The following is a 25,980-nucleotide window of genomic DNA, read 5'->3' on the forward strand; positions in this document are numbered from 1 at the left end:
GTTGATTGGCAACACTAAATTGGCCCTAGTGTGTGAATGTGAGTGTGAATGTTGTCTGTCTATCTGTGTTGGCCCTGTGATGAGGGGGCGACTTGTCCAGGGTGTACACCACCTTCCGCCCGATTGCAGCTGAGATAGGCTCCAGCACCCCCTGCGACCCCGAAAGGGATAAGCGGTACAAAATGGATGGATGGAAAAAATAAACAAAGTCAACGTCCATCCATCCATCCATTTTCTACCGCTTATTCCCTTTGGGGTCGCGGGGGGGCGCTGGAGCCTATCTCAGCTACAATCGGGCGGAAGGCGGGGTACACCCTGGACAAGTCGCCACCTCATCGCAGGGCCAACACAGATACGTTTGTTTGTTTAATGGGGCTTCAAAAAAAACGTTCCGCTCCGTTGCCAGTGAGAGCGCTGTTGAGCCAAAATACAAATAAAAACATGCAGAGGAAGACGCGAGGGGCGGGGCGTCACTCCTTCAGTGGTGGAAGACAAAGCTAATCACTAGCGTCCCGGTGCTACGCTACAAGGCTCCAGCTTTGGTACGACCCATCCTCAACATGGTCCAACTTGTGGGTGCTCTCCGAAAGGAACTGGCTGACTCCCTCTTGACGTGCAAGGTGCTGGTGGTGGGAGCGGGAGGGATCGGCTGTGAGCTGCTCAAGAACCTCGTCCTCACCGGATTCAAAAACATTGAAGTGGTTCGTAGCACTCACGTTTGTTTCCCTCTTTAGCTATCATGCTAGCCCGGGCGCCGTTTGAGAAGGCGCAATGGCTAACAGGCTATCATGCTATGGCTTTGTGCTAGAGCTGACTCGCTTGTTGTTATTATGCTACAACTTTGTACTCGACTGGCTATCATGTCTTTGCACTAAAGCTGACCAGCTTGCTGTGATGCTCGGGCTTTGTGCATGAATGGGCTATCTGGGCTAGCCCTGACTAGCTTGCTATCATGCTAGGTCTTTGTGCAGCACTCTAAGGCTAATTCTCAAGTCTAGCCAGGAAATATGTTGTATGATAATTCTTTACACAACATACTCAAACAGATACGTAGAAACAATAACACGACGACAATATTATAAATACGCACACGCTGAGCGCCGAAAACGGTATTTGGTGCCACTAATATTTACCGAGTTAATCCTCCAATAAACTGGTTATCTTATAATATGTCCAATGTGTACATTAAAGTGTTTAGTGGATTAATATGCGTTACTAGTAGTGGTGTGATGGGTCAGGTCTTCAGCATTCACAGGGTTTGAGTTCATACTAATTTATAAAATATGCAGGATAGGTATAACAACAATTACCACCACATTACACTCTCAAATAATCACTAAACCGGCTAAGGTTATCCAGGGTAAATCCCACCTAACCTTATCCTTGTCCACACACAACAATGCCACCGTTTAAGACCCCCTCCGTCCGCCGGCGCAACGCTACCTAGTACGCATGCGCGAAAAATGCATACGTCATAGTCACCTCCAGTGTTGCTTTGTGTGCAAGTTCTTAAATTAAAATAGTAACTTATCTGAACAATATCCAGTGTTGTGGTATTTCACTTACCGTATTTTCGGACTATAAGTCGCTCCGGAGTAGAGATGCGCGGATAGGCAATTATTTCATCCGCAACCGCATCAGAAAGTCGTCAACCATCCGCAATCCACCCGATCTAACATTTGATCAGAACCGCATCCACCCCGCACCCGCCCGTTGTTATATATCTAATATAGACGATGCAAGGCATTAGTGAGGTTATAAAGCTTTTGCCTGTTAAAGAAAGGAGACTGATCCAATGCAGCACAGACATTCGCGTGCCACGCTGTCACGACCCAGACGCACACCAGTGCGCTATCATATGGGAGCCGCGCTGAGCGCACCTCCAAGCGCGTCTCGCTGCCGGCGACGGCCGGGTATATGGGCCCGACGCTCCAGCGCCATCCATTTTCAGGGCTAGTTGATTCGGCAGGTGGGTTGTTACACACTCCTTAGCGGGTTCCAACTTCCATGGCCACCGTCCTAGCTGCTGTCTATATCAACCAGGGTGAGCCCCACCCCTTTCGTGAGCGCACTGCGCGCGGAGTGACCCCTGTTACGCGCCCCCGGCAACAGGGGTGGCGGGCAGGTAAGCTGCGCGGGCGGAGCGCGCGGAGTGACCCCTGTTACGAGCCCCCGGCCACGGGGGTGGCGGGCAGGTAAGCTGCTTACTTGCTGCGCGTGACGCCGGCCGCGGCGAAGGCGGACGAGGCGGGGTGTCGGTGCGGTGAGCGCGGTGGTGACCCTGGACGTGCGTCGGGCCCTTCTCGCGGATTGCCTCAGCTACGGCTCCCGGTGGGGCCCTCTCCGCTCCGTAAAAGTGTCCATCTCTTCTTTTTTCTTTTTTTCTGTTGTGGCATATGCAGCAGGTGCCTGCTCGTTTTTCGTATGTGGGTAACAACATTTAACTATGTATATATATTTCCGAATTGGTTTAACTGCCACCCGCCTGAATCTATTTAAAATCTAATTTTTTTTAATTTCAACCACCCGACCCGCGGATAAAATCAAATTTTTTTAAATTTCATCCGCCCGATCCGCGGATAATCCGCGGACTCCGCGGTTGTGCCCGCAAACCGCGCATCTCTACTCCGGAGTATACGTCGCACCGTCCGAAAATGCACAATAAAGAAGAAAAAAAACATATACGTCGCACTGGAGTATAGGTCGCATTTTTGGGGGAATTTTATTTGATAAAATCCAACACCAGGAATAGACATTTGAAAGGCCATTTAAAATAAATAAAGAATAGTGAACGACAGGCTGAATAAGTGTACGCCATATGATGCACAAATAACCAACTGAGAACGGGCCTGGTATGTTAACGCAACACATCATGGCAAGAGTCATTCAAATAACTATAACATATAGAACATGCTATACGTTTACCAAACAATCTGTCACTCGCGATCGCTAAATCCGATGAAATCTTCCTCCTCGGTGTCGCTCCTGGTATGCCCCGCTAGCGTCCATTCTTTCTGCTGCTCGATCGCCGTTTTCTGGTGCATATTTCACTACGTCCAGCTTGTAATCTGCAGTATATGATTTCCTTTTCGGTGCCCTTCTCAGTTTTTATAAGTTACCGCCAACGTTGATGTGATCCATTTTAATAGCTCCGGCAGTAGTGTATAGCATATAGCAGTTAGCATTCCAAAACCCACAATGCACTTCTGCCATGACCCTACCCCGCCAAATTCTTATTGGTTGGCGTGTGAGTGACGATTGCTGACGTGTGTGTGACGATTGCTGACATTTGCTTCGTCGCTCACACGAATGAGATAAATAATATTATTTGATATTTTACGGTAACATGTTAATAATTTCACACATAAGTCGCTCCTGAGTATACGTCGCACCCACGGCCAAACTATGAAAAAAACGTCGACTTATAGTCAGAAAAATACGGTAACTGGAATCCAGTGTGCTGTGGGGCCCTATAGTAGTGAATCACACCTGAGCCATCATAAAGTAATACAATCTTTATTAGACACGTAAACAATGTGATAAACATTTTACATCAATCAAACTATGGATCTATATATCTGGTCAGGACGCTCCACTCTCTTTTTGCCTTCACCTTCATTGTCCGTTAATTTTTGGTGACTTTATATACTCTGGACCTAGACGTGGAGTCCGTGACATACATGGCGCACAATAACTGATACAGTCTGCTTTGCCAGTCCAAATGCATTCTCTGTTTCCCGTGGTTTTCACTCGACGGCCAGGTAATACAAAGCACACGCTACCTTTTTTATCACATGGAGCCCGCATTCTCGCTGACTCTCCTTCGACTAATGGACAAAGTTTTTCCCTAAGTAGAATCACAGCTGACCTGGACATTAAAAAGTTCTCTTGCCGTCTGAAATGTGTAGTAACTGAAATAGCTGCAATCACTTTCTCTTAAGGTATTCATGTGTAATTTCCACAAGCGCCTGTACATGTACAAGGAGGAGAAACACGGACATCTCTGGATGACTCGCCTTCATATTTCCAGTGGTTAGCTCCGAGTTACGAAACCGCTTTATTATGAAGCTGGCTGTGGCGCGTTCTTTCTGACGTCACTTCCTGTGGTGGGGCGCTGTCTTTCTGGCGTCACTTCCTCTCCGAACTCAGTTTGTAAACGATCAATGAGTCCATACAAAGCTAAGAGCCGGAGATTCAAGAAATACACGGCGCATTTACCCGTGTAAAAAATTGTCCGAGTAGGGGGACCTTGAACGATGGTTTAGTGTGGCTGAAACGGGGCTTAGACTAAATAATCATTCGTTTAATGCAGTGGTTCTTTACCTTGTTGGAGGTACCGAACCCCACCAGCTTCATATGCACATTCACCGAATCATTCTATAGTGGAAAAAAAAAAAATTCAAATTCAAGACAGTTATGTTTTTGGTAACACTTTAGTATGGGGAACATATTCTAAGTAACAAAGACTTAATTTAGAGTTATTTAGTTAGGGTTAAAGGGTTAGGGCCAGGGTTAGAGGGTTAAGGTTATAAAAAGGCCATGCCGAATAAGGCATTAATAAGTACTTAATAATGACTAGTTAAGAGCCAAAATGTTACTAATTTGCATGTTAATAAGCAACTAATTAATGGTGAATATGTTCCCCATACTAAAGTGTTATCATGTTTTTTTACTGGTGCACAAAATGAACCGTGCATGAACATCACCTTGTTCAAAGAACAAAAACCAACACAATGCATAAACTCACAACAAATTACACACCTGCAAATCAGTGTGACTTCTGCTGTTGCCGTATCCGTAATACGCCGATAGGGAGAAGTTTTTATTTACACGATAAGTCGGTGTGTTTTGACCTCCGCCAAACCCCTGAGCCCGACTCACCGAACCCCGAGGGTTCGATCGAACCCAGGTTAAGAACCACTGGTTTAATGGGTTATCCGGCTTAGTGTAGACATAGCCTAATCCATGCATTATAGATCTCAAACTAATATTTACATTTAAATAATTATTTAAGGCCTACCATAACTCAGGATCACTTTAGCTGCTAGTAGAACTAGTTAGTTAATTTAGTTACATGATTCAACCGGTATTCTGAAGTGAATACTTTGTGCAGCCCAGATTGGACCTACAGTGACCCAAAGTTAAATTGCATTCGAGTCCCCTGATATATGGTATATAAATAAGATATGCAAATGTATGGACCTGTTCACATAGTCTTGTGTGTAGCGATCGCATAAACCTCAGTGACACACTGGTGTGGGATTCATGATATCACACAATCATTTCTTTGCAGATTGACTTGGACACAATTGATGTCAGCAATCTGAATCGCCAGTTCCTCTTCCAAAAGAAGCACGTGGGCAAGTCCAAAGCACAGGTATGTTCACAGACACAGCTTAAGATGGAGTTGCTGCTCCAAGTCAAAACAGATCTACACCTTCTCTTAACAGTTGCTTGCATAAGTTTGTCACTGTAACTTCCCTTCTTGTGTTGTGTATGTATTTATTCCAGGTGGCTAAAGAGAGCGCCTTGCAGTTCTGCCCCTCTGCAAATATCACCGCATACCATGACAGCATCATGAAGTAATTCATTTTTTTAAATAAATCACTGTAATGTTTAGGGGTGTAAAGATTTGTATTAAATTGATTCGATATTTGTGGCTGCCGATACGATTCAGGAACGATCTAATTTGTTAAATAACCATTCGATCCAAAATGACTCAGTGATTTGAAATTGATTCAGTAACTTTTTTAGCAAAAAAACAAAAATCAAGCAGTGTGACAGTGAAATAAATACTAGATACTGGACACTGCATGTGGAGTTGACTATATTTCTGTTATTTCTTGTAAGGGAATTGTGTATACCGTATTTTCCGCACTATAAGGCGCACCGGATTATTAGCCGCACCTTCTATGAATTACATATTTCATAATTTTGTCCACCAATAAGCCGCCCCGGACTAAAAGCCGCGCCTACGCTGCGCTAAAGTGAATGTCAAAAAAACGCTGCGCTAAAGTGAATGTCAAAAAAACAGTCAGATAGTTCAGTCAAACTTTAATAATATATTGAAAACCAGCGTTCTAACAACTCTGTCCCAAAATGTACGCAAATGTGCAATCACAAACATAGTAAAATTCAAAATGGTGTAGAACAATAGCAACATAATGTTGCTCGAACGTTAATGTCACAACACACAAAATAAACATAGCGCTCACCTTCTGAAGTTATTCTTCATTCGTAAATCCTTCGAATTCTTCGTCTTCGGTGTCCGAATTGAAAAGTTGGGCGAATACGGGATCCAAAATGGCCGGTTCCGTCTCGTCGAAGTCACCGGAGTCAGTGTCACTGTTGTCCAGCAGTTCTGTGAATCCTGCCTTCCGGAAAGGTCGGACCACAGTTGTGACCGAAACTATCTGCCCAGGCATTTACGATCCACTGGCAGATGTTGGCGTATGTCGACCGGCGCTATCTGCCCGTCTTAGTGAAGGTGTGTTCGCCTTCGGAGCTGTGTGAAAAAAGCCACCCGGCCTCTTCGCGTAAACTTCCCTTAACCACTCGCTCATCTTTTCTTCATCCATCCATCCCTTCGAGTTAGCTTTTATGATGACGCCGGCTGGAAAGGTCTCTTTTGGATGGGTGGAAGTTAGCATGGCAAGCTAGAACCACAGTGAAGGATGACTTCTCATTCCCTGTGGAGCGAATATTCACCGTACGTGCTCCCGTTCCACAGTGCGGTTCAGTTGCTGTGAAATACGGTAGTAATCCGTGTGCGGATGGAGAGATTGCGTCTTTTTATGAACCGGATCGTTTTGTAGGAGCCATTTTGTGGTCTTTACAGATGTAAACAGGAAATGAAACGTACGGTGATATCCGCGCGTTTTTTCTTCTTCTTCCGGGGGCGGGTGAAGCGCTTCCTGTTCTATGGGGGCGGGTGAAGCGCTTCCTGTTCTATGGGGGCGAGTGCTTTCCTTGGCGGTTGCTTGCGTAGAAGAAGAAGCGCTTCCTGTTCTACCGGGAAAAAAGATGGCGGCTGTTTACCGAAGTTGCGAGACCGAAACTTTATGAAAATGAATCGTAATAAAGCGCACCGGGTTATTAGGCGCACTGTCAGCTTTTGAGAAAAATTGTGGTTTTTAGGTGCGCCTTATAGTGCGGAAAATACGGTAAATGAATTATGGATACAAACAAGCTACTAAATACAATTAATGGCCAATGCATTCACATCTTATTTAAATAAAGTGCAACCTACACTTTAGGTTTAATTAACAAGAGGAAACCTTTTCTGCTCATGTTTTTTCAACATTCAAGCAATTTTCAATAAAAGTACAGTAACCCACATTTTAACAGATTTACCTGCTAAATAAAGTTTCCCGACCTGGCCATGCTGTATCTGTTCTCCCCCCTGGCGTCACCGATGATGGACAGCGTCCTAGGTGTGCGGAAGCATGAATGTCTCCTCATCCTTGTTGGTGTTGCTTGCTCGCTTCCTAATTTACATAGCCTCCTTCACCCATCACTTCTCTTTCTAATGAAACGGCTTCTCCTTTGCTGCCAGTTGCATGTTGTTGTGTTCTGGAAGTCAGTGGGTCCCCATAACATGCTCCTGTTGTGTCATTCTCGTCTATTGTGGCTAAAAGTTGGGTTGCGGCTTTGAATTATTGTGTTGTCGTTTGTCTTTGTTGTGGCTTTTACAATGTGCTGTTGCTGAACATTTTTGTATGGTAATTGTTGATATTGCCTTGATGCATTTGCGTTTGTTTTGACCTTTCTCAGCTACCATAGCTATCCCCAATTTTTGTTTAGATGAAACACTCATTAACGTCACTATCAGTAAAAGTGCTAAACTTCATATAATGTCTGCAGTTCTTAAATCCAATATTTTCCTTTTTCTTGTATTGATAAAATTGTATTTTTCTTCAAGTCCGTAGCAATCTCAAATGTTGTTCTGCCAGTATTTGGCACAGGCCACAGCTGATGGGGTAGGTTCTGCCAGGTCTTCTGGACTGCACCAGGGGACATTGTCTGCTTTGATCTACAGCTGCACGTGTCATATGCTATGTAGTTCCAGTTGATAAAATCGATCGATTCCCTTTTAAAATTATCTTGGATTGATACCTATTTTCCGGAAAGCAAACTTTTTGAGCACTGATCGATATACTTGAAATTTAGGAAAATAAATCGATATATTGATCAATCATTACACCCCTACTAAAAGTGTATTAAGATGTCATTGAAAACAAATGTATTCCCCCAACAGTCCTGACTACACTGTGGAGTTCTTTAAAGATTTCATTCTTGTGATGAACGCTCTGGATAATAGAGGTACGCACGTCTGGACCCGTTTGACCTTTTTACATCCCTCTAAAAACTGAAGATATAACATTTGTATCTGTATCCTCAGCGGCCCGTAATCATGTAAACAGGATGTGTTTGGCAGCCGACATCACTCTAATAGAGAGCGGTACAGCAGGATACCTTGGTCAGGTCACAGTCATCAAGAAGGTATCTAAATTCAATCCCACCTTAAAATGTCCATTGACTGTCAAATTTAATCAAGCTTAGAGGTGTAGTACCTTGTCTAGAATAATGTTTAACATTGTTTTATTTCTCCTACTCCTTCAGGGAATGACAGAGTGCTACGAATGCCAGCCTAAACCCACTCAAAAAACCTTCCCCGGCTGCACTATCAGAAACACTCCGTCCGAGCCCATTCACTGCATTGTCTGGGCAAAGTATCTCTTCAAGTGAGTAGAATTCAAATAAAAATTCCAACTTTATTCTTGTACAGGGGTCGGCAACCTTTACTATCAAAAGTGCATTTTGCTCCCACTTCCACTGTAGAAAAATAGTTTAGAGCCACAAAATATAACACAGCTTTTTGTTTTATTTAGATTCAGAAAATGTTATTAATCCTCGTGGGGAAATTAAAGGTTACCTATGTTGATTGTAATCTACTTTTAAAACACTTCCTTGAGGTCTAGATAATATATATTGGATATGTATTGGTGTAAATTTTGCTCCACAGTCCCTTTTTTATAATCCATTTTTTAAGTCTATCTGTTCCCAGATTGCTAATGAAACCATGCCCTGCCCTTTCCAAAAGTATCATGATTTATCTTTTGAAAATATACATGGTTTAAATTGGGACTGGTAGATATGACTGATAACTTTCACGATATGCGGTAAGTGTTTTATATTGGTCTATATCGCCAATTTTTTTATAACGAAAATAAGGACCAGGAGTAAAATATTTTACATGTAAGCATTCTTATTTAAAATGTAACCTTTCTCTGATTATATACCGTATTTTCCGCACTATAAGGCGCACCGGATTATTAGCCGCACCTTCTATGAATTACATATTTCATAATTTTGTCCACCAATAAGCCGCCCCGGACTATAAGCCGCGCCTACGCTGCGCTAAAGTGAATGTCAAAAAAAACGCTGCGCTAAAGTGAATGTCAAAAAAACAGTCAGATAGTTCAGTCAAACTTTAATAATATATTGAAAACCAGCGTTCTAACAACTCTGTCCCAAAATGTACGCAAATGTGCAATCACAAACATAGTAAAATTCAAAATGGTGTAGAGCAATAAATAGCAACATAATGTTGCTCGAACGTTAATGTCACAACACACAAAATAAACATAGCGCTCACCTTCTGAAGTTATTCTTCATTCGTAAATCCTTCGAATTCTTCGTCTTCGGTGTCCGAATTGAAAAGTTGCGCAAGCGTGGGATCCAAAAATGGCCGGCTCCGCCTCGTCGAAGTCATCGGATTCAGTGTCGCTGTTGTTGTGCAGCAGTTCTGTGAATCCTGCCTTCCGGAAAGCTCGGACCACAGTTGTGACCGAAACTATCTGCCCAGGCATTTACGATCCACTGGCAGATGTTGGCGTATGTCGACCGGCGCTATCTGCCCGTCTTAGTGAAGGTGTGTTCGCCTTCGGAGCTGTGTGAAAAAAGCCACCCGGCCTCTTCGCGTAAACTTCCCTTAACCACTCGCTCATCTTTTCTTCATCCATCCATCCCTTCGAGTTAGCTTTTATGATGACGCCGGCTGGAAAGGTCTCTTTTGGATGGGTGGAAGTTAGCATGGCAAGCTAGAACCACAGTGAAGGATGACTCCTCATTCCCTGTGGTGCGAATATTCACCGTACGTGCTCCCGTTCCACAGTGCAGTTCACAGGAATATCAGTTGCTGTGAAATACGGTAGTAATCCGTGTGCGGATGGAGAGATTGCGTCTTTTTATGATCCAGATCCTTGTCGCGTAGTAGGAGCCATTTTGTGGTCTTTACAGATGTAAACAGGAAATGAAACGTACGGTGATATCCGCGCGTTTTTTCTTCTTCTTCCGGGGTCGGGTGAAGCGCTTCCTGTTCTATGGGGGCGGGTGCTTTCCTTGGCGGTTGCTTGCGTAGAAGAAGAAGCGCTTCCTGTTCTACCGGGAAAAAAGATGGCGGCTGTTTACCGAAGTTGCGAGATCGAAACTTTATGAAAATTAATCGTAATAAAGCGCACCGGGTTATAAGGCGCACTGTTAGCTTTTGAGAAAATTTGTGGTTTTTAGGTGCGCCTTATAGTGCGGAAAATACGGTAGTCACCTCCGCTATCAAGGCAGAAAGGAAACGTCAACAAAACCCTCAATGTAAACAAATTTAAAATCACATTGAACACTTTACAATAACCTCTTACAATTAGGTGCAAAAAAACGGCTGATTCTCTTCTCAAAGCCTTCTACTACTGTAATGGGTCACAGAATCCGAGGGAGAATACCATGCTGGTAAATCCAGGCCTTGAATTTGCCAGGAAGACCAGACTGGTCCACTTCGGCTAACTAGTTCTCCAGGTCTTGGTTGGTCGCTTCTATGGAAGCTGCGTCCTTTAGGCTGCAGCTGAACACCTTACCCTAGCTCTTTACGGGTTTCTCAGCAAGTGATGGTATTTTGGTGGTGCTAAGTGAATAGCCATGTTACATATTTTTATGAACATGTCTGTTACTACATTGTTTATAGACTTGCAGTGTGTATATAAAACGTTGATGGAGGGTTTTGACGTTGTCTTAGAGTGCTTTGAAGACTACAATGGTGACTCCTATTAGCCGCATCTTGCAAACGTTTTTTTATCATCTTTAGAATCCTAAAAAAAAAAGACGTGTGTTCTTGTCTTTCATGATAGGGAATGATAGGCAAAATTCCCTAAAAAGTGCACTACCCCTTTAATTGGCCGTAGTGTGTGAATGTGAGTGTGAATGTTGTCTGTCTATCTCTGTTGGTCCTGTGATGAGGTGGCGACTTGTCCAGGGTGTACGTCGCCTTCCGCCCGACTGCAGCTGGGATAGGCTCCAGCACCCCCTGCGACCCCGAAAGGGACAAGCGGTAGAAAATGGATGGATGGGTTATATTGCTAAAGTTATAGCAATTAATTGATTGTAAAAATATGGATGAAACTTACTTAAAATATTGTATTTCAGCCAGTTATTTGGAGAAGAGGATGCCGATCAAGATGTATCCCCTGACACGGCCGACCCAGAGGCTGCATGTGAGCTTTTCTTTTTTTTCTTTTTTGCAAAATTTACCAAGGAGTCTTTTTTTATACAATGTTTGATATTTTACGCAGTAAAACCCACTTTGTGGAATATGTGTTCCTTTTATACAGGGAAACCGGAAGAAACAGCAGCCCGCGCCACGGCTGCAGAAAAGGACGGAGGCATCATGCGCATTTCAACTAAGCAATGGGCCCGCACTAATAAATATGACCCTATCAAAATCTTCAATAAGGTACTAGTCTTTTAAAGCTGCTGTAGGTCACTGGCTCCAAAATTAAAAATGTTTAAACCAAAAAAGAACATCGCCAACGGCTAGCATATATCACCAATAGTAGGATGGATATTTGGTAAGGATCTTTGTCAAGAAAATTTCATTTTCAGCACAAACCAGTTTAAGAGCAGCCACACATTGCACAGGGTAACAGAACAGGACTGCTGATGGGTCGCCTTTTACCACACCCCATGAAAGGTGGGAAGAAGGTGGACAGATGAGTAAAAAAAAGTTGATCTCAGACTGGGCTCCTATGGGGGGTGGCAGTCTACGGTGAGGAAAATAAAACTTCATAGCAAATCACATTTACATATTACGACTTACAACTCGAGACTTGCAACGAATGATGGTACCAGCCACTCGGTGCGCTGTTCAGTTTTCGGTAGTACCACATGGGGTGAAGCGTCAAAGGCGTGTGATGGAGAGTAGAGTGCGTGCGTGCGTGCGTGCGGTGTCTTTTTTCCGTGGATGCATGTGTGTGTAAGCCGCGTGTATCTGTTATGCGACCTTGGTGCTCTCGCAAACGTCTCATTTAGAAGTTAAACTTTGTAAAAATAAATTGTCAATAAGTTGGCCTACATTAAATGATTGGTGTTCATGGCCGTCAATCTGTCTCGTGCTGGCATGCCTGCTGCAAAATGAGCGGATCTGAAAATGGGTGCTATGCTTGCTATATTGATGTTGAAACGGTGAAGACATACAACAGCTACCAGAACAGCCATGCATGTTAAAGGTTATTTTCAGCAATGTTAGGTGAATATTAAATATATTTATATTTATATCTGAACGTGTTAATTTCTGCATGTTGTTGGGGGGATTTTTACAGGGACATGTTTCCATGTCAAGTGAAGTTGTGCTTTCCAAATATAGTGACACAATGTGACAATTACGTGGCCTGTTTTTTGCAGCTTTTCAAAGATGACATCATGTACTTATTAACTATGGACAAGCTGTGGAAAAAGAGGAAGGCTCCTACACCACTAAACTGGCAGCAGCTGGAGAACACTGGTAGGTTTATTGTGGATACACCAAAATAGTGCTGGTGACGGTGTTTTACCATTTGTTGGCCGTTGGCAAATAACACAATAACCTGGTCTATTCCTTTTTATTATTATGGTATTTGCTTTGCAAATATTCTGTGTTTGAGTGACTCTGGCTATTGTTTGTTGTAGTGTGTCCTAAGGAGGATTCAACAGGTTCGGGTTTAAAAGACCAGCAGGTTCTTGGTGTTTGGGGCTACTGCAAGCTCTTCCAAGAAAGTGTGGATACTCTCTGCTCGCTGTTGGATGAGAAAGGGGATGGTGCAGAGCTCGTTTGGGACAAGGTAACACATTTCTAAACCTCTTACAAAAATGATTGTGGGAAAAAAAAGTCTAGTTCCTTGGACATTAAACACATTCTTGTCTACTTACATTAATGTTCATCATGTTATAGATTATTTTTTACGCAAACCCAAGTGTGTCAGTATTTAAACCCATGCAAAGTCCACTGATTTAGATTTGACTAAATGGATGGATGGATTTGACTACGGTACTTTTAAAGAAAAATCCTCCGTTACATCTTCAGTCAGTCACAGTCAACACATATCATTAACTGCATCAAGGGGGTCAAATGGTTCAAATGTATCTGTCAGGATTAGGGAGTTACATTCTGACACAGGACCCAAACGGGTATTTTTGAAACGAACCATACCCGAACCAGTACCTACAAATTGGAAAACATACACATGTTGTCAATGCTTTTTTATTTTTATTTAATTTTATGACGCGCAAGTTGAACCGTGAAGTGATTTAAACACATCAATTATTTTAACTAAGTATTACATTCCACAATATGAAATACAAATCACAACAAATTGGCATATTTATTTCAGCAATACAGAACCCAGAGACAACAAAACAACAAGGACCTGCCTGTGTTGTAATGTTGATGTTCAAAATTCTGGGGTTAGTGAATGCACCTTGTTCGCCATGACTGTAATTGGTGCATAATGCTTAGGGTTGTTGTTTTGGCTACTGTTGGATCTAAGGACTGCTGTTTGTGTGTTAAGGTCAGCAATAACGTTTGAAAATAGCATTAGACCCTGTGTGTCTCTGTCAGTAGGCTACATTACTCACAAGACTTGCACAATATCACCTTCAAACACTTGTTTCAGGTGGCTGAGTCTGCATTCATTTAGCACTGAAATAAATTAAGCTACTGAAATAGCAATTTTTTTCTGATCTGGTTATTGGCGTTTACATCGTCACCGGCGCCATTATGGAACTCTTGGCTGAACAGTGGTCCACATTGAAGGCTGTCGTCAACATTATTTGGCATTCCAAATAACTATGTGCCTCCAGAATAAAAATGAAAAAGTGCAGGACATGTTTGTAGAACCTTGTTCTATGACCATTTATTTCTAGTTGGTCTCGTTGCACAACATCAAATCTCCAAATAATAGCACAGAAAGGGCCTTTTTTTTATTAGATTATGACTTTTTGGATTTAATTCATCTACTCTATGTGCACCTTATTGAGCCATATTATGATGTGGTGTTTTGCTTGACTGATGTTAATTAAGCATTTGCTTGTCTTGTCAGGATGATCCTCCTGCCATGGATTTTGTTACTGCAGCTGCCAACTTAAGGATGCACATTTTCAGCATGAACATGAAGAGTCGCTTTGATGTCAAATGTAAGTTGGTTGTGCCACAGTTTTTGAAATGTCAGTAAAAGGGGGAAATATGTTAATTCTGTATTTGTCACATCAGCCATGGCAGGCAACATCATCCCAGCTATCGCAACTACCAATGCTGTCATCGCTGGACTGATTGTACTGGAGGGTCTCAAGATTCTGGCAGGAGAAATCGAATCCTGCCGCACGGTTAGTTGATCACCTTACCAATTATGCGTAAGACGTTTGAACTTTCTTTTTGCGCATAGATTTAGAGCTTGGATAGCTTTTTAACTGTATCCAGTTCGAGCTATTGTAAAATGTAGGGCAGTCTTTGATTAAATATTTTCATAGTCAAATCTGATTCAGCCATTTGTATGTAGTGATGAGCCACTGCTTGAAGAAAGTTAGCTATTTTGGGAGGAAGATGTAGAGGGCTAGTGGCACTTATTCTGTAATTAGGTGCAGTGAAGGAGGAGACAGAAGTACATACAGGCGATGTTGAGGTACTATTGCTAGCCTGATCAGTAGTAGTGGGAGCAGAAAATACAGCTGAAACAGTCAGCTGACCAGCAATAGGTTTTATCATTTTCCTCTGGTATTTATGCGTTCTTCTTTCCCTGCTTACTATCTCGTCGAAAGCAGCATGTATGCACAAACGCCATCTGAGCATAGTAAAATAGTGACTGCCAATCAAATGTTTTTTCGTCAACCCCAATGGACTATGTTGTTGATACATTACAGCACATCCTTTAAACCTTTAAACAGCATTTACACCAATAAGCAGCATCAAGCAATACTGTATTTTTCGGAGTATAAGTCGCTCCGGAGTATATGTCGCACCGGCCGAAAATGCATAATAAAGAAGGAAAAAACATATAAGTCGCATTTTTTGGGGAAATTTATTTGATAAAACCCAACACCAAGAATAGACATTTGAAAGGCAATTTAAAATAAATAAAGAATAGTGAACAACAGGCTGAATAAGTGTACGTTATATGACGCATAAATAACCAACTGAGAACGTGCCTGGTATGTTAACGTAACATATTATGGTAAGAGTCACTCAAATAACTATAACATATAGAACATGCTATACGTTTACCAAACAATCTGTCACTCCTAATCGCTAAATCCCATGAAATCTTATACGTCTTGTCTCTTACGTGAATGAACTAAAAATATTATTTGATATTTTACGGTAATGTGTTAATTTCACACATAAGTCGCTCCTGAGTATAAGTCGCACCCCCGGCCAAACTATGAAAAAAACTGCGACCTATATTTAGAAAAATACGGCAGCGTCTGTATCTTTAATTGTTGAAATAAAATCTGCGATGACTGGCTAGTTGTTTTGATAGCGGCTAAACTAGCATGTTGCGATACTACAGGCCATTGTGTCTGCTCAGAGGGTGGAAACAACGCTTGTGTAGTCTACTGACAACAAGGTTTCTTTTGCTCGTTACTATCATCTTTTTAACAGGAGTTGTACACAAAGTATTGATTATTATGGAGGAAATTCAGTGCGTCCCTTGGTGGAATGGATAGTGAGTTTTCTGCTTATTTTTAGATTTGAATGTGTGTTAGGTACACATCACTGTTTTTCTTTAGTGGGATGTCTCGTGACAGGCAGAAAAGTCTAGATTGAAATAAAACATTTATACATTCTTCAAATAAATGGGAATATATGACCATTCTGGCAGTCGGCATGCTAATGACAGCTGACATTGTAGAGTAAATGGTTTTATTATGTTTGTTGGCTCTTATGAAGTATGCAATGAGTGTTAATCAGTGATGAAGAAAAAAAGGCAAACGTTGTGATGCGTTATTACATGTTGTTATAAAGGTGCCTGTCACTACATTACATGTATATAAAACCTAAATGGAGGTGTTTGGATGTTTTTAAGGGCTGTATAGGCGGTATGGAGTGGCTTCCATTGTCTCTATTGATTGCCTTTATTTAATATTTAGAATGTAGAAAAAATAACATCTGTCGTCATGTCTCTCATAATTGTGAACAATAGGCAACATTTTTTTATTAAGCTTCTTTCTCTGTTCACAAATAAGAGGACTGATCATTGATCTTTCATGTTGGTTTGTCTCCTCTCCAGATCTTCCTAAACAAGTGCCCTAACCTCAGGAAGAAGTTGCTTGTTCCGTGTATCCTTGACCCACCCGTGGCCAACTGTTATGTGTGTGCCAGCAAGCCTGAAGTTACCATCAAAGTCAATGTCCACAAAACAACGGTGCTCTCTTTGCAGGACAAGGTGATATGATAAGATTGGCAAAACCCTCATGCTTATTGATTGCTAATCTAGCGACATTTATGTCAATGAGCTCAACTAATCCTCTTGACATAACTATTATTAATGCTCTTCTTTGTACCAGCTTTTTTGGTGGGTGGGTGGTTGAGTTGTCCCACTCTTATTTATCTCCTTATAATACCCACTAAAAGGGAAGATATGTACTATTCTCTGTTGTTTATTATTTGATTTCTTGTCTATCCATATCCAGATATTAAAGGAGAGATTTGGCATGGTAGCTCCAGATGTTCAGATAGAAGATGGAAAAGGAACCATCCTCATCTCATCAGAGGAGGGAGAGACAGAAGGTACAGAAGAATGATCATCAATCTCAAAGGGAAACTACTATAATAGCCATGATACATAACATGATGTTGTTGTCTTAAAAGGTTATACGAAATGATCACCTTGTGTTTGAAGATTTTTTTTTACTTGAACCATTTGGTACATATTTCAGTTGGATGATTCAGACAAACCATGCCTGCATTCACATTTATATCTACTGTGGCGGTTGATTGCTTTTTTGTCTCCCTTAAAAGCCAACAACAGCAAGTTTCTTTCTGACTTTGGAATTCGAAATGGCAGTCGACTACAATCAGATGACTTCCTCCAAGACTACACACTCCTCATTAACGTCTTGCACACGTATGTCACCTGGCACCTCAATTTTTTCTGCTGTTTTTTGTGCATCTCCATACATAACACTGAATATTTTTGTGTTTGGGTTCCATTGCAGTGAAGAATTAGAGAGGGATGTCGAGTTTGAAGTAGTTGGTGAAGCTCCAGACAAAGCACCGCAACCCCAGAGCAACAAGGAAGAGGTCAACAGCATCACCAATGGTAACAAGGACTCTGCCCAGCCATCCACTTCCTCTAAAGGTCAGCATTTGGAAACCTTTTGTCTTTTTTTCCATGTCTCACACACAGCAAATGTCAACAATACAGGATTGTTCCAGAGAAGGCATATTGCAATGGTTTAGAGGCAAATATACAAGCCAGATGGGTAAAAAAAACTAGCTGAATAAAAGAACGGAATGTGTTAGAATGAATAAGTAATCACTTATTGCCAACAGTCAATGAATGTTACGTATTACTTAATATTGTAGAATCAGTCATAATATATGTTATTTGTGCAGAGTTTTTATTGTTGACTTCAGATGCAGCAAGTCTTTGTGAGGTGTCTTTTATTTCCCTGTAGTCGCGATGATGTCATCTTTGGTATTTGTCAAGTTCCTTGATGACTTTGACAATAAGTACTTCGTCACCTGCCTGTCCTTGGTGTAGGTTCTTGATGACTTTAACAATAAGTACTTCGTCACCTGCCTGTCCTTGGTGTAGGGTTTCAGTTGGTGCTCAGAGACCTAAATGTAGTCTGCTTCCTCAGTTTACGTGTCTTCTTGGTGATGTCAGCGTTGCGTTTTGTCAGATGCTCACTGATCTAGACCAGGGATATTCAACTACATTGTTTTATGGGCGACATTTTCCAAAAGCAAAGGACGGGACTTCTCCCTTTTAGTATTATTCCTAATTTGTTTCTTCCGTAAAACCAGCGTCCTCTACAGTAGTCATCTAATTTTGTTCCATTTATTTTTGTCAGTTACAAGAGCGCTCTGCAGTTTTTAAAGACATTCTGCAAAATAGGTAGTCAAGGATCATCTCTTTGACAGCACTCTAGTGTTTTTAAGAACCTGCTGCAAAATGTGAGTCTCACACACGTGTTTTGAACTGAACTTCCAGGCCACCAATTAAATAACCCAAATTTTAAAGATGAAGAGAGGAAAGGATGTAAAATTTTACCTTGAGGAACACTACTAAATAATCTGAACAAATGACTGCATCTGAAGTAAACAAGTTACAGCAACGACTTGGTTAAATAAATTACATTACGGATAAATGTGGAACTTCCAAAAAGGAGAGGACTTAAAGCGGTGCCTTTAAAGAACGCTTCAGTTATGTAAATCAAACGTTTGGATCCCAGTGTTTTATGTTTGCTAGCAAAGTTAAAAGTTCAGTGCAAGGATCTGCCAATGTGTTTACAGTGGTCCAAGTTCCTCTATACAACAGGAATACTCAGGGTTTGTTTTTTTAGGAATTTGCTGCAAAAATGTTTTCTTTCCCAAGTTTTGAACTGAACTCGGGAGAGGAGGTGGTCTGTATGGTGTCATTCCCAGCTCGGATTTAAGACTTTGGTTCCTTTCAGCTGGACTTGCTGCCTCAGAAATGCCATTGTGCTTTTTTGTTGGTGAACTTTAATAACGACAATGTGTGAGGTGTGTGTTATTCCTTGTAGACCTTGGTATGCATGTTTTTTTTTTAAGAAAATGGAAATCTTTAGGCTCTTCAAGATTCGATTGATTACGATTCAGGGGCTAGAATTTCATTATAAATCGATTATTTATACATTTATTTACTATATTGTATGTTATAATTTTTAGGGGTGTAACAATGAATTGATATTTCAATATATTTATTTATATTCCTAAGATTCATCTCTGATTAGCAAGTTGGCCTTCCGGAGTATAGTATCAATCCAACATCGTTTTAAAAGGCAATATATCGATTTTATCAATACTAGAAAAATAAAACATTGGATTGAAGAATGGCAGACTTTACATCAAGTTTAGCACTTTAATGATCAGGACTTTAATGTTATTCAAGTCTGTCTGCCCGACACATTCAGTCATCAAAACAAGGATGGCCAAGAAAGGTCACAACAAATGCAAACGCTACAAGACAATATCATAAATTACAACACAACAACTTTCAGCCACAGCACGATTGCAAAAGCCACAACAGATACACATGCCACAACAGAATAATATAAAATAGCAACACAACTTTATATATGCCTTCGGTTTGATAAAAGTTAACACTGCACTAAACTTAATATTGGCACTGCTGGTTACATTTCTATGTAATATGAATTTGAGCTTAAATGAATTTCACAAGATTTATACATACCGTATTTTTCGGAGTATAAGTCGCACCTGCCGAAAATTTATAATAAAGAAGGAAAAAAACATAAGTCGCACTGGAGCCCGGCCAAACTATGAAAAAAAACTGCGACTTATAGTCCGAAAAATACGGTATACACCAAGCGCACCCCATACTGTCTTGAAATCAGTTGCGACCTGATGTTTTACAGATAGCTTGTATTTTGTTTTTAAACTTTAACATTTTAATATTCTTGTCTGACAATTTTCAGTCCTGGCAGATAACGATGATGTTATGTTTGTGGACTCTGACAACGAGGTCGAAGCACCGTCCAGCTCCGCATCAGTAACAAGCAGCACCAAGAGAAAGCATCCCGATGCGGAAACGGGCGAGGCTTCTACCAAGCGCCAACGGACAGATGTGTCAGGTGATGCAGCGGCTCCCACTGACGACGACGATGACATCATTGCTTTGGACTAACCCCACTGCTGGTTTTCTGGTAGCATCGAGAACTATTTGAAAACTTACCATTTTGTATGACGACAGACAAACGTAACTTTTCTGAAGAACTGTTAACTGTTCAAGGTTGTTTTGTGCTGATCCCACAGCCAGTTGTACTCCTACTTTCATACTCCCCTACCCTAATCACGTGTAAATATAGTTGACATTTGGAAATACTCAAATGTTTTGTTATTGTCCACTTCTAGTATCTTTGAAATGCATTGGTTGAGGGTATTAACAAAGGCTTTTTGTATTATGTTTGCTGTACTTCTCATACTTAAGCCCGGGGATGTATGCTTTGCCAATTTACATAAAAAGATTTAAATCAAAACATTTTCTTGTTATGTAATGTTTGATTGATGAATTTGACCAAAAACAGACTCGTATGTCTGGCGGATGCCTGCCTTTCTCAGTGGAACTCTTTGGCTTTGTCTCTGTCCTGCATTGCTATAGCAGAGTGTGTGCCATGAATGTATTATGTGCTTCCTACCTACGCTCTGTACATCTAACATGTAGGGCTGCAGTCATAAAGATACCATCCGTAAGGCTTACTCCTTTTGTGTTTTTAACTCATCAGGTATTACAACAGGACTAAAGTGAATACCTAAAAACTGCCTGTGGTTTTTGTAATACAAGCTCAGTGATTGTTTAAGTCTAGATTGTTTCAAAGGTTTCATATGATATTCTTAGCCTCATGTGAAGTGATCCCTTTCCTACTAAGCAGTGCAAATGGCGGTCCTCCCCAGTGACCAATATAATACTGTATTTGTGATCAGATATGTTGAAAAGGCCTTGAAAGCCTTTCTGGACCAATAAATAAGCATTTTTTGTTTTGTCTTAACTTTATTTTGCCTCAGCTTCATACATTGTTTCCTTTTACAAAAATAATATTGAATAATACTATGTTATTACATTGTTACATCTATACAATTAAAAACAAGAGCATTTTAAAAGGAAATATGTTTTTAAAATGACTGATTTTTCTCTAACCAGGTAGATCGGGGGTGTCAAAACTCATTTTTAGCTCAGGGGCTTCATGGAGGAAAATCTATTCCAACGTAGGCCGGACTCTTAAAATCATGACATAATAACTTAAAAATAAAGACAATTTCGGATTGTTTTCTTTGTGTTACTTTGGCCAAAAATAGAACATGTACATTTTGAAAATGTACATATCACAAATAATTCTCTTGACAAAACATGTCAAGTTAGTTAAAAATTCAGAGGGGAAAAAGAAAACACAACACAATGAACTTAGACTTTGTCTCTGTATCTGCAAAGACATAAAATGTAAGTCCAATTTAGGATTGAACAAAATAAAACAAATTTAGGTATCCTATCATAATTTACACATATAAATCCTGTGCTAACTCTACAAACGGAGGTAAAAAAACCATCCAAGGGGTTGAGTTACACTCTGCATCCACTTTTCTCTTTTTGACAGACCTTTTGGGAAAATGAGGGTGCCAAAGAAGAGGTAAAACAGCAGGTTTAGTTTCATTTGGGTCGATGGGGAAGAGCCTCAGCCATGCTTTACTGTGTACCTTTTGCTTGTGTACCGGGTATAAACTGTTTGCGTAACAGAATGGCTATGGCGACATCCAGTGGGCACATTTAGAACAGCAGCTTCTTTCTTTAAAAAAAAAAGCAGACTCATTTTTTCGCCAGCTGTTTGACATCACTGATGTAGATGATTAAACACAGTGTCTTTGCTTTTTTGTCAATGCCCATCTATAGAGCAGTGGTGCCCAAACCATTTTTAGCAAGGGCCACATACAGGAAAATTGAAGGATGTGTGGGCCACTTATATTTTGTTCATTTAAGACACTAAAAGCAATATAATTTGGGCAATCTACCTGAACAAAACACAACTTTGCTTTCTGTTAAAGGTCACAATTGGTCGAAACATAACTGCCACAAATTAATTTCCATGAAGTAGGAATCATTATTTATAAATCAAACATTTTCGTGGCTAGTGCATAAAAAACATGTTTATGACCTTCTAAATACAGATAGACATGAAATAACACCCTTTAGTCACCTTTTCACCAATGGCACCACCAGGCGGTGGCCACGGCTACCCCACTCCTCGTGGTTAGAGTGTCCGCCCTGAGATCGGTAGGTCGTGAGTTCAAACCCCGGCCGAGTCATACCAAAGACTATATGAATGGGACCCATTACCTCCCTGCTTGGCACTCAGCATCAAGGGTTGGAATTGGGGGTTAAATCACCTGAATGATTCCCGGGCGTGGCTGCTGCTCACTGCTCCCCTCACCTCCCAGGGGGTGATCAAGGGTGATGGGTCAAAGGCAGAGGATAATTTCACCACAACTAGTACCAATCGTTGGTACTTTAACTTAACTGGCCAGTGTGAATTGTAGTGAAGTGAATTAATTAACTCATATTATATATGTTCTACATATGGTGAATGTTTATATTCACTTTGGAGAAAGCAAACCACCAAGTTTAATTAAATAGTGGTATTTCAGTTTGAGCACATAACAAGATAAGGCCCTTTAGTTTGATATCCGCAAGTTGATTGGGTCACTTCTCATAGGAAAGAGGCCCTGATTGGGACTTCGGAATGCAAAAGTGATAACCATATCCTTGAGAAGAGACTACCTGTCTAGCTCAACGCCAACAATTAAGTTATGACTTGAAGCAGTTGTTTTTCAGACACTTACACACGAACATCTCCTTTTATGGTCAGGATGTGCTCTTCTGACCCAACGTGCACACACACACACACACACACACACACACACACACACACACACACACACACACACACACACACACACACACACACACACACACACACACACACACACACACACACACACACACACACACACACACACACACACACACAGACAGCAGGTAGGAATATAAGACTGGTGGTTTGGCTTCTCTCCATTTTAGGAGGCCTTCATTTTTTTCACCTAGGTTCCTCTGTGTACTGCAGACCTGTTTAATGACGCTCGCTTGCAATAAAGCAACCTTTGGTTCCGTAAAGGTGAAATACACTTCAGTAGCAGCATCAGTTGCATTTCATCTCAAATGCACAGGCAGGCAAGCCTCAGCTCTGTGCCTTTGCTGTGTCAGGTTCAAACACACACACACACACACACACACACACACGCACACACACACACACACACACACACACACACACACACACACACACACACACACACACACACACACACTCACACACACACTGGTTATCATCTGGAATAGGGACCAAGTTTTTAATCATCACTTGTGGGGACCACCCTTTCTACAGGTTGTGGAGGCATAAAATATTTTTGGTAAAATGTCCACTGCCCAGTTAGCTTATACACGTCTTTAAATCTCTGGATTGATGAAGTAATGTGCTGATCATTCTTACTGGGCATCCTGGGGAAAAAGAGTTAATATGGTTCATGTGGACCAAATTTAAATAATTTTGCATAATTCACACAAATTTGTACGTGGCTACTGAGGACCATTAAAAAAAAAAAAAAAGTTCAAATGAAATATGACATGATCCTCAGAATACAGCACTACAGCTGTCCTCTTATAGGAAGTTTCACCACTTAAATGTTAAAGCAAATCCTGCATCTTCTGTGACATTACTGAAAACTGCCATTTAGCAGTAATGAAGTTGTCCGCAACTCCAACTACCATATATAGAAGGATGGAAAATTCTGAATGTGAATCATACTTTAAGGTAATAATGTTTTATAATCATGCTGTATGAAAATGTCATCCAAAGGACCACTAAACCAGATTTTGTTTTTTGGAAAAATATACTGTATTAGTTTTAACTAAGGATGGATACCATACAGAATCACAGCAGCACTAACTCTTCCGGGACGCTACAAGGTGTGTGTGTGTGTGTGTGTGTGTGTGTGTGGGGGGGGGGGGGGGGGTATTTTGTAGCGTCCCGGAAGAGTTGGTGCTGCAAAGGGTTCTGGGCATTTGTTCTGTTGTGTTTATGTTGTGTTATGGTGCGGATGTATTCCCGAAATGTGTTTGTCATTCTTGTTTGGTGTGGGTTCACAGTGTGGCGCATATTTGTAACAGTGTTAAAGTTGTTTATACGGCCACCCTCAGTGTGACCTGTATCGCTGTTGATCAAGTATGCGTTGCATTCACGTGTGTGTGCGTACAGAAGCCGCACATATCTTGTGACTGGGCCGGCACGTTGTTAGAATGGATGAAAAGCGGACGTGACGACAGCTCGTAGAGGACGTTAAAGGCAGTGCTTTTAAGGCACACCCCCAAGAAGACTACGAGATATAATGACTGATGAACACCTTCGTTCGATAATGAAGGTTGCCTCAGCTCAAAGCCTGAGCCCCGACATTAATGAACTAGCATCCAAGAAAATATGCCAGGTATCTGGCTTGGGTACATCAGATTAGATCAGTGTGTTGCAAACTGAGCAGTTTAAAGTCCTGAATGGTTGGTTTATTCATTGTTATTTTATTGTCAAATTTATTAGCCTGTGGAAAAAGTTAATGTTGATATTTACCTCAGAAGGCTGCAAATAGAAAAGAGGCATTCCATTTTTATTTAAATTGTATTTGATATGCCATTGATATTTTTTAATTATTATTATTATTATTTGAAACTCGATTTTGCATGTCACTATAAAGTTATAAGCCTTGCTTGTTCAATATTCAATGCAAAACTTGTTTGGGTCCCTATTAAAAGGTTAATTAGTTCAACCTTGGCCCGCGGCTTTATTCAGTTTTAAATTTTGGCCCACTCTTTTTTTCGAGTTTGACACCCCTGACATAGTACACTTTTCGCTTAAATGACCACTAAATGGTAACACCCGAATAAGTTTTGCAACTTGTTTAAGTCGGGGTCCAAGTAAATCAATTTATGGCATAATGATGTCAAAAGACTGCCATCCACAGAACCGTATAGCATTTATACACATATTTAGTGTAGACTTCGAATAAAAGTGTGTATAAATAAAATGATTTTAAAGAATGTGATGATGTTGAGCCATCATCACTGATGACACTGACGCCCCTCGGTGGGTCGACGCTGATTGGTCCACACTAGAGACCCTCTCCCTTCTGATAGGTCCACACTCACGACCCTCCCCTTTCTGATTGGTCCACACTAGAGACCCTCCCCCTTCTGCTTGTGGACAAACACTGTACATTAGTGCTCAGGTCCCGTGTGTGTGTGTGTGTCATCGACTTTTCTATTTGCCTTTTTATTGTGAAATTCGCGACAAAATGACGCTGTAGCTTTACAATAACACTTTTATCTTTTCCCCCTCGGTATTTTTGTGGCAGCGCCTGAAAGCAGAAAGCAGACTTCCCCCGCCTTCTTGACACATTACGGAAGCAAAGACACACCAAGCTTGGCGTCTGACTGACAGCTAACTTTTAGCTAGTTCAGCTAACCTTTAGCTTTCACATTCCCGGGGAAAAAAGAAGGCGTCCCAGTGCGAGGAAAGCGCTTACTAAGGAAAAAAAAAGATGGTGATCCTGTCTTCAGTTATTCGACCTCTGGCTGCTCAGCTTCATCGACAGCTCTTCAGACATGCAGGGAGGAGTCAGCGGCTCATCCCCGTCCGAGGATGCAATCTGACGGCGTGCTCCAGTAGATTTGTGCTGTCGCAAAGTGAGTAAAATATTAAAATGTGCTTTAAACCACAATGTGTCACTATTGACTGAAAAACATGTGCAGATCATTGTAAATCTAGGTAAAATAATATTTTAAAATGAATGCCAGTCAAAAGGAGTTGCAAGTTATTTCC

The 25,980-nt window shown here is 41.2% G+C and overlaps 2 protein-coding genes across 4 annotated transcripts in view; both read left to right on the top strand.

The window, feature by feature from the left end:
- Window positions 1–447: 447 nt before the first annotated feature.
- Window positions 448–21,059, top strand: uba2 (ubiquitin-like modifier activating enzyme 2). The gene is made up of 17 exons (XM_061969898.1): window positions 448–701; window positions 5,294–5,377; window positions 5,512–5,582; window positions 8,258–8,322; window positions 8,402–8,502; window positions 8,623–8,744; window positions 11,476–11,543; window positions 11,661–11,782; window positions 12,730–12,829; window positions 12,994–13,145; window positions 14,403–14,496; window positions 14,573–14,685; window positions 16,587–16,742; window positions 16,990–17,086; window positions 17,318–17,423; window positions 17,515–17,657; window positions 19,984–21,059. The coding sequence occupies exons 1-17, from the start codon at window positions 561–563 to the stop codon at window positions 20,190–20,192; spliced, it is 1,944 nt and encodes a 647-aa protein (XP_061825882.1). The 5' UTR covers window positions 448–560; the 3' UTR covers window positions 20,193–21,059.
- Window positions 21,060–25,374: 4,315 nt separating this feature from the next.
- The window catches only part of ca5a (carbonic anhydrase Va), a 31,941-nt gene continuing 31,335 nt past the window's right edge, over window positions 25,375–25,980 (top strand). For all 3 annotated transcript variants that reach the window (XR_009816121.2, XR_009816120.1, XM_061969896.1), the window contains exon 1: window positions 25,375–25,844. Coding sequence is in view for 1 of the 3 variants with exons in the window: in XM_061969896.1 (XP_061825880.1) it covers window positions 25,700–25,844 (145 nt within the window). In the remaining 2 variants the exon portion in view is untranslated. The remainder of the gene's footprint in view (window positions 25,845–25,980) is intronic.

The sequence above is a fragment of the Nerophis lumbriciformis genome, linkage group LG10 (genome assembly GCF_033978685.3).
Source record: "Nerophis lumbriciformis linkage group LG10, RoL_Nlum_v2.1, whole genome shotgun sequence".
NCBI classification, from domain to species: domain Eukaryota; kingdom Metazoa; phylum Chordata; class Actinopteri; order Syngnathiformes; family Syngnathidae; genus Nerophis; species Nerophis lumbriciformis.